The sequence below is a fragment of the Ascaphus truei genome, chromosome 4, assembly GCF_040206685.1.
Source record: "Ascaphus truei isolate aAscTru1 chromosome 4, aAscTru1.hap1, whole genome shotgun sequence".
Taxonomy (NCBI): Eukaryota; Metazoa; Chordata; class Amphibia; order Anura; family Ascaphidae; genus Ascaphus; species Ascaphus truei.
In genome coordinates this window covers 69,270,035-69,280,004 of record NC_134486.1, presented here as the reverse complement: position 1 = coordinate 69,280,004, position 9,970 = coordinate 69,270,035, and the positions used below count along the sequence as shown (strand labels likewise).

The 9,970-nt window shown below is 38.4% G+C and overlaps 1 protein-coding gene across 1 annotated transcript; it reads right to left on the bottom strand.

Annotated features, from left to right (window-relative positions):
• Positions 1-5,074: 5,074 nt before the first annotated feature.
• Positions 5,075-8,276, bottom strand: LOC142491951 (uncharacterized). The gene is made up of 3 exons (XM_075594736.1): positions 7,927-8,276; positions 6,460-6,537; positions 5,075-6,096 (listed from the first exon to the last, which is right to left on the bottom strand). The coding sequence occupies exons 1-3, from the start codon at positions 8,201-8,203 to the stop codon at positions 5,099-5,101; spliced, it is 1,353 nt and encodes a 450-aa protein (XP_075450851.1). The 5' UTR covers positions 8,204-8,276; the 3' UTR covers positions 5,075-5,098.
• Between the last annotated feature and the right edge of the window lie 1,694 nt (positions 8,277-9,970).

Sequence of the window (9,970 nt, the reverse complement as noted above, 5' to 3'; positions counted from 1 at the left end):
TGGTGGCCAGACACGACAGAATCTCATCAATTCATTTTTTTCTTGTAAGTACAAACTCATATGTTCCTAGTACTACTTTTATAGTTTAATTATGTTATATTAACAATAATGTTTCTTTATATAACCTTCTGTTAGGACACAGATGAATATGGGTTGCACACCTTTCTTTTCTCTGCTGTGTGCACAAAGGGATGTGGCACCGGTATGTTATTGTTGCACAGGTTATATAATCCCTCTTCAATTGTACTTTAGTTGTGTGTATGTGAATACAACTTGGGTAACAAAGCAATAATATTGTAGCATTGTGTTATTCCTTATGCTAAGACAAAACACATATTATGCCCATAATCATTCATGCTTCTAGTATGCTTACATACAATGTTATTGGTGCAGTGTAACATGTACATCCATATGATGTGTACACCAGGCTGATTTACATTTTTAATGTCATGAGATATACATGGTGTTGTACATTTAACACCAAATACACACTTTGCTGTGTTGTTTACGGTACTGAAGATGGCATGTCAATGTTTGCAATTTATATATTGTTCCTTTGCATTATAGGTATATCTCCAGTATGACTGATCATGGTATGTATATTTGCTGACATCTCTCATAAGATGTGCCTACCTCAATCTTCCTATAATTATTGGAACTAAAAACCCAACATATTGGTTTAAACACAAATGTTACATATATGTACTTTCTGTATCATGTATATGCATTTAGCTACTCTTGAGCTTTCATGTGCATTGTATTACAAAATGATTACTCACATTTCATCACATTTTATGTATGTTTCCTTATAATTTCCATTAATGTAATATAGAGGTGGTTGGAGAAAAGGGGATAACTGTACTTATTTGTTTACTTACGGGAGCACATTCATCACTAGCATAGACACACTTTTTAAGACAACTGTTTGTGTCTCTATCAATTGGTGTAGGATCCATGTATAACACCGACAAATGATAACACCAGCTTTATTATGGTAGCTTATATCATCATATTGACTATACTATGTATTTCTAAACGATTAATAAACACAGTAAACTATAGTTAGTTAGGTTAATGAAATATACACAGAAACGTACTTCATAACATGATGGTGATGTCATATTCAGAACATCATGCATTGGAGGGGACCATAACATCTGGCCACTAACATTATTTGCTACAGTCCCAAACCATTTTATCTACATACCCATGTAACAAGAGATTTTAAAAATAAATGGCTACTTGGTTGTAAGTGTCCTTTACATTGGGAGAAGGAGTGGCTCACTGAGTAAAGACACACACTGGCACTGATAGTTTGAAGCAGGGGAGTCTGGTTCAATTCCCGGTGTGGGCTCCTTGTGACCTTGGCCAAGTCACTTTATCTCCCTGTGCCTCATGCGGCAAAAAAACATTTGTACGTTCCACGGGCCAGGGACCTCAGGCTGAAACATGTGTCTGTAAATCGCTGCGTACAACTAGCAGCCCTATACATGAACATGCTCATATTATTATTATTATTGTTACATAGTTTCGACAGTCATACGTTCCATTACATATTAGAATACACAAATGTGTTAGCAGAGTGGGAATGGTTGTTATATATAAAACACACCATGTCATAAAATGTTAGTAGTCATTAAAGAACACTCAATAAAAATTCATGAGGCACTCTTTTGCAACATCATTATGTTAATTAAGTGCTTAAGCAATATAGGCATAAGGGTATCACATTTTTAATTGTTTGTTAATAAGCGCTGCAAGCAATATAAAATTAGTTCCATATGTAGTATAGTAGTCGGTGGCTCCTCCTCACAATCATCTCATATAAAGGTAGACTCTTCTGAAATCATACATTGATCCGATTGTATCTTCCCCGACATCTCTGAAATACAGCAAACATATGATGGTCAAATATGGCACCTTACTATATATGTATCCGTGACAACGCATTACACAGCTCTATATGATTGTGTACATACACACGTCACTCACTTATATGTTAGAACTACAAGTGTACATCAGTATGTAATGTTTCTTTAAATTTGTAGCAGGCATAACTATGTATATGATGTGAACGTTGCCTGTATACTGAAAAATGTGCGCGCACATCTTAGTGTGCGCACGCACTTCACGCTTGGCTGCACTAACTGTTAGCGCATGCGCAAAACAAAGCGTACGTTGTGCGTTCAATACATCTTGAAAATACCATTAAACATAAAATCTTTATTTCAAATACAATGAATATGAAACTACATTCGTTCTAAACGAGTACATCTGTATTCTTTTTAAACAGACGTGTTTGGACAGAAAGCACGGCCGATAACACAATGCGCAAATGCAATACGTGTGACGTCATGTTAAGCCAGCGTGAAACGCACGCTAACACTCCTCCCACTCAATTAACATTCGGCTAACGCCCAGGGTACGCCTACAAACACTGAGCCGCACGCATCACACACTGCAGTTACCGTTACTATAACAAAACATGACAGCCAATAGGCTTTGAGGCGCGCACGTCGCTTGGGGGCGGGACTTACATCACTAATCCTTTTTAAGGACGCCTTGGCCCATGACAAGGGTCCCACGTCATACGTGGTGGACCCGGTTTTCAATGTTGTAGATGTTGCATGATAACAAAACAGGTATGTGTTAGAGTAATGGTAAAATGTTGCTAATATGTTTAAAGGGATAGGAAAGTACGTATATTTATTCCGTCAGCAATGTGTACTACTCTTTCAGGTCCTACTATATTGTATTAGGAAACAATTTGTTTGTGATCGCTACATGTTATGCAGTCTGCAATGTTACGCTGTATCCACGCATTGAAAGTGAAAATGGTGGTTACAAAAAAAAAAAAAATTTAAACGCAGAGTCAACGCATAACGATTGTTATATTTACCATTCTTCTAGAATTAACTCTTCGCCTGGCTGCAACTGGTCGCTCCAGAAATGCAAGCCATTTTCATCCACGCTTAACCCAACCGCTGAATCCAGTATGGCACATATCTCCTCCAGGATGCGCTCATAGGAATCGCCACTGCTTTCTTCAAATAATTGGTCGGGAGGTAGGTTCATTTCTTCCGGTTCCCATTCCAATGCAATTTCAGCTGAAAGGCTTGGTACATAATCATAGTACTTTTGTTCTTGTACAATGTGGGTTTCAGGAATGGAGGCTGCAGATATTGCAGCACGTATCGATTCAAAGGGATCAGTAGTAGCGGATACATTGCTATTGCCATTAGGAATAAATATGCCTTTCACGACAATATAAGTGCCGTCTTTCAGGAGAAATTGTTTTTCCGGGGCAATCTTCCAGAAACCATAGGTGTGTTGTAGCTTATCCTGGTCACGTTCAAAAAAGTCATTACTTGATAAAGTGAATCTTATTGAGGAATTAAAATTCCGTGCATGCTTACGGTCTTGGTAATAAGGATATTTTGCTCGAATGAAATCATCGATTTGGCGTGTGCTTGCTTTCTGTCCGCGACTGTTCAAGATGGCTTCACAGATCATGTACTTATACCCTAAAAGGGGATTAATATTGTTAACGAATTCATCAGCCATGTCTGAGTAGCACAAAAGCTGTGTGCAGGTCTGTGTTATTTGCTCATCAAAATGAATGTGCTGAATGGCTAACAAACTCCTGTTTTTCCTTGTCAAGGTCAACAAAAGTAACTACTTTGACTCCTTATTTCAAACGCCAATTGGATTTGTTTGTCTAATTGGGTTAACAGTTGTGGTTCGTGATATGGGACTGTGGGAGAAACATTTCTCCTTCTTTTATCTCGTTTGTGAAAAACATCCCTAGACTGTGAATGCGTTCACATAGTGTTTTTTTGAAAACTAACAAAGACCAGTGTGTGAAAATATTTCTTAGCCAGGCATATCAGTAAAAACACACCTGCAAAAAGAAATGTTTTTTCCCCGCTTACATTTCTGTGTGTATGTGAAAGTCTGGTTAACTCCCTGTCTGCATGAGTTTAAATACGTGTGTATATATATATATATATATATATATATATATATATATATATATATATATATATATATATATAAATATATCTCTTATAAAAATATATATATATTTATATATAATATTTTATTTTTTTTTATATTGCAGGAGTACACACAACATTGATGGCATTAAGTATACCTTGTATGAAACCTATTTAAATGGTGAGAAACATGATTGAATTAAGTAATAAACATTTGTTTAAGCACAATACTGTTAGAGTCTCATACTTAGGATATTTCTCAAACATTAGGCCTGTATTATTAAAATAGTGTGCTTTCACAAGGAAGCATGAAGTGTATTAGTTTGTGTATACCAGTATATATATATATATATATATATATATATATATATATATATATATATATATATATATATATATATACACACATATATATATATATATATACACACATATATACATATATATATACACATATATACATATATATATACACATATATACATATATATATACACATATATACATATATATATACACATATATACATATATATATATATACACATATATACATATATATATATACACACTCAAACACTCACACTCACACTCACTCAGTGTGTGTTTGTGTGTGTGTGTGTGTATATATATTATTATACATTCTGAGATGTTATAGAAACGAACACACAACTGATTAAAGGACAAAATTACAATGGCCAAGCAAGGCAAAGGTAAGTAATAATTTACACATAATCCTGCTGTACACGTACAAGAAAGATGTTTGCACTTACTTAGGTGTTTTAATAATTGCATGTGACTAATATGCATATGCAATTCTTACATCAATTAACACACCCAAATGCAATGTTTTGCTGCAAAGTCAATGGCAGCTTCTCTAAACTTAGCAACTGGCTCCTGGTGGACCATTACTGAACAGACGATTACAACATAAATATTTATAACACAATTAATTATGAGTGTTAACATTTCCAAAACTTCACGTGTACAAGAACATAGTTGAAAGTTTGGAAACAACACAGTCTTCAGCATACATACAATAGTAATTAGATAATCTGAAGTCAACAAAACAAGGCCAAAGACATATTTTCTGAATTATAACATTTATTTTTTTTGTTCCTTTTGCGAGCGAGTAACAGGCCTGCTTGTTGTCTCTTGAATTTTCCTTTTTCTTTTGCCACCAACTTTAGGCACAACAGAGCCACTTTGAGTGGCCTCTGGCACTTCACGGGCAGGGCTTGTGGCCAGTGACTGTTCACCTACGGGGCTTGTGGCCAGTGACTCACCTACAGGGCTTGTGGCCAGTGACTCACCTACAGGGCTTGTGGGCAGTGATTCACCTACAGGGCTTTTGGGCAGCGATTCACCTACAGGGCTTTTGGGCAGCGACTCACCTACAGGGCTTTTGGGCAGCGACTCACCTACAGGGCTTTTGGGTAGTGACTGTTCACGGACAGGGCTTGTGCCCAGTGACACATGTGAGCAAGTTGGTAGACACTGCACAAGTGATGGTTGGTCTGTTTCATGTGTGTCTTGTTTTGTTTTTGTCGCCTCCTTTGTAGGTGTCTGCTGCTGAATTTGTACAGATGGCAGCGGTAGGATGTCATCAGGAACCTGCACAGCAATGTCTGCTACTTGACCGGTAACATTTGGGCCTGGTGAATGAATATCAGATGAATGTGGTGAAAACTGACCTGCATGAACAGATCCTGGCTGGGAGGTGTTGAATTGTGGTACATTAGTCATTCTCCAGTAATTAGCTTGTGTTTGCTGAACAACTAATGCTTCGAATGAGGTGTTGATTTTTTGCAACTGTTTAGGCACTTCAATGAAGACTCTGTGGAGATGTGCCAATTGTGATACTGTTTCTTCCTGCAGTCCAATCATCCTTTCCAGCACTGTCATCATGTCTGAATGGCGACGATTTTCTGCGTCCACTATTTTTCCCTCTGAAGCTACAATTGCATCGTATGTGGAAGTTGATGGACGATTTGGCGGTACAACAGTTTCTATTGGCACCTCTTCATGGTCACATGATTGTATTTCAGTCTCTTCTGTGGCGTCATCCTCATCATACTCATCATCCTCATCACCATGATGTTCTAAAAAGAAATGTACACATTATTAAATGGCATGTTAATGTATGCTGTGTTACTATGTAATTGTACTGTGTCCTAAGTAACACCTAACATGTTAGCATACGTTTTATAACCTCATTAAAAACTACCTTGACTTACGAATAATGTTTGGACTCAGTATGAAATATGAATGAATGAAAAGTTGCTCTAAACTCAGAAGTCCTACATGATAATTAACATCACTAACACAATACATGTTGCCTTACACTTAATTTTCACTGACACTAAGTAATCCTATTTAAAGAAGATGTGCAAAACAAATAATGCACATGACAACATAACATATAGAAGAGCACATATTATATGGCCAGCAAATGATACACTCACCTTCTAGTAGTGTTGAGCTGGCTGACCCAGGTGAAGACACTTGTTCCATCTCAGGTGACACATGTCCTCCAGGGGCAACTATATATAACAATAACATAAGTTTTACATTTACATGTGTAAATATTGAACAAACACTTATTGTATGTTCTGTATTTATGATTAACTAACAACATCAGTTCCTTAACCGAAAATGTGTGTGAAAGTGAACATAAATAGTTGTAATAACACTGTACATGCCTGTGTACTTAGAATTTTTGAGTTCCCTAACATACAACATACTATGTTTCTGCAGTAATGCGTGAGGATAAATAGATTAAATGAGTACATAAAAATCATATGTTGTGTAGTGATATCAGTATCATAATGTACATAACTATCATGAGATGACCATTCACAATGGTTATCATGAAGGTGGTCATATTGCAAAAAGTGTTGTTTTTGGTAGAGGATATGTGTGGTACATTAATCGAAGATGTGGCACACCTGAATGTGGCTGTGACTCAACAAGACAACACATGCAGTGTGTGATAATGTGTCTTTCATAGTAGTTCAACTATAGATATGAGTGAACTAATGTGTGACGTACGCTTTGATAAGTAATGAGTTGTTGGGGCATTTAGTAGCTAGAGTTAAGCTTTCAAATGAGTGTGATTAACTTCAGTTGTGCTATTCAGGTTGTAAGAAAGGTATTCCCTTCCCCAAAAAGCCTAATCAGCCACACCTTTCAATGACTTGAAACAGGTGCAAATGGTGTGAACTAAGTTGACCGTGAAATGAGGCTGTAATTAGTGTGTGTGCTGAACCCCACCCCCTCTGTTGAAGTGTATGCTGTGATGAGATATTAATTGCAGCTGCTTTAACACAATGGTAGATGAGCTAAGTAGTCATCTGCAGTGTTTAAGTTATGAAAACAATGACATAACATATGATACGTGTGCCTCATTATGCTGTCTGTATATGACATAAAGCAAAAATGGACCTTTTCATAAGCAACTATAGATGTGTTAGTGCCAGTGATGTTTGTAGGCCGTTACATGCAATTTCTTTGATGCATGCTTAAAATAGGCAGTAATGTCATGTTTGTCGGAGTAAAATCAATAAAATACACAATAATATGATACATATTTCTGTTCTGTACCTGTAGCTACTAATAATTTCTCATGAACATGTGTTACACGTGTACTACCCTGTTGTTCCCCATCTTCGCCCACCATCAATTGCTTCCACTGCAGCTATGCATTTTGGGAATTCACATGTAAATGAGCACGCAATGGCACGTGCTATATTAGTTACTGCTTTTAGTAGGACTACTACATATATGTCTATTTTGAGATATATATATACAGAATCAGACATATACATATATAGATGCAGGTATGCTTATATTGTGAAGACAGTATAAAAAGCAGTGTAAATATGCAAAATAACTGTAAGCAACGACACGCCTAGTACAGTAATATTTATCACCTGCTGGAAATTGTGACGGATAAATTCCAATGTCACGGTCACCAGCCAAGCCTTCCACGACGACGGTAAGTAATTTTGGCCGAAGCAGCTCCTCCAATGGAGTCAATATGAGACGTTGTGGTGTGGGCCCACCTCCAGTGCCAGTAGCATGCACGCGTTGGTCTTGTATTTTCTTTTTCAATTTGGACCTAATATCATCAAATCTTTTCCGACAATGATACTTGTCCCTGACACTATTCCCACAGGCATTGACACCAATGACTATTGTGTCCCACATTTCTTTTTTGCTTGCTGCACTTGTCCGCCCTTGAAAAACATATAAAAGATATGAGGTAAATTAATAATAATATAAGCACCAGTTTCCTACACTGCTAGCTGTTCCAAGAGATAGCAAACATGCTGTTTTATGTGTAATATGTGCAGCACATGAGCATTGACTACTAAACCTATACATGTAAGCAAGGTTGCATTCATATTGTATGCAGTTCTGGCAAATTGACCGCCTGTGTTTATTTGTCCTTGTAAGGCATGATAAAAAGCTGTGTTTCCACACTAATGAACATAGAAAGATATTGTGTACCCATATTTGCATATGAACAAAACTCAGATGACCTAGGATCACATGTATTTGAATAATAAATGTAAAGTTACACTTACCTACTAAATGTCCATAGAGACTGTCATAGTGCTCCAGAATGCCAGTGACAAGAGCCCTATTTTCCTGGTCATTGAAGCGAGGATTACGTGGCTTCTCCACACGTTTTTTCCGAGCAGGTTTAGGGTCAGAGCTTGGCTGGTGCTGACTGGACTCTCCTTCTTCCAATGGAAGAGCCTCCAAAAGCTGGCCACCAGCAAGCACGCCACCACCAGACACCCCATCAGCAACTGCGCCACCAGCAGCACTCCCAGCACCAGCACTCCCACTCCTAGCACCAGCACTCCCACTCCTAGCACCAGCACTCACACTCCTAGCACCAGCACTCACACTCCTAGCACCAGCACTCCCAGCACCAGCACTCCCACTCACAGCAACAGCACTCCCACTCCCAGCACCAGCACTCCCACTCACAGCAACAGCACTCCCACTCCCAACAACAGCACTCCCACTCCCAACAACAGCACTCCCACTCCCAGCAACACCACTCGCAGCACCAGCACTCCCACTCCCAACAACAGCACTCCCACTCCCAGCAACACCACTCGGTGCACCAGCAACATCACTCCCCTGAACAGAACGTTCACTCCGACGCGTACTCGCACGAGTAGCACTCCCACTCCCACCAGCATCACTCTTCCCACGCTTTGCGGGCATACTTCCAGCACTCACAAAAAACAGACAAGAAATGTACAGGCAATCACACGACCCACTTCCACATATAAAACAAGACAAAGATGTAAACAAAACAACAAAGGACAAAGCTCACCCAATACACAACAAGTCTCTCAGTCAATATGCAAATGTTCAATCGTCCAGCTCTGTGCGTCTCTCTCTCTCTCACTCCCAACAACACAGAGAATGATTAGCAGTACACGTTGCCTTTAAATATGGCGCGCAATCAAAAACATGCTTGTTTCGCCTGATTCAGCAAGATTTGTGATTGTGCAACCTAACAGCACCCCGCCATGCACGCCGATACACCTGTGTGTGATCGGCTCATCATCGTGAGAGTGGGCGGATTTGTTTTCTGGTTGATTTTGAATGTATTCGGCACTTACTGCATACGGAGAGGGAAAAACGCCAATAACATGACTAATCGATAAGCTTGCCGATTTCACATAATCGTCGCTTACTGCATGAGGCCCTAAGTCCTTAAATGAAAATACATATTTCATACTAAAATTCAACAATTAGTGACTAAAACGACTGTGGTACAAGAGAAAAAGTGAAAATTGAATTAGAATGAATCGTATAAACAGCTTCTGGCTGCTCAAACCCTGGTGATAAACTTTTTTTCTTGTTCTTCCAAGTTGCTGATTTTCTTCAAAGATAGAGGAGTGTAGATCTTACTACCCACATTTTCCCCTCTTAAAGAAAGAATAAATC

Excerpts from the sequence above, each read along its gene's own strand:
- LOC142491951 (XM_075594736.1), bottom strand. The coding sequence starts at position 8,203 with ATGTGGGACACAATAGTCATTGGTGTCAATGCCTGTGGGAATAGTGTC. Across the intron at positions 6,538-7,926 it reads TCCGTCACAATTTCCAGCAG|TTGCCCCTGGAGGACATGTG; the intron begins GTGATAAATATT and ends TGTTATATATAG. Across the intron at positions 6,097-6,459 it reads CAGCTCAACACTACTAGAAG|AACATCATGGTGATGAGGAT; the intron begins GTGAGTGTATCA and ends ATTTCTTTTTAG.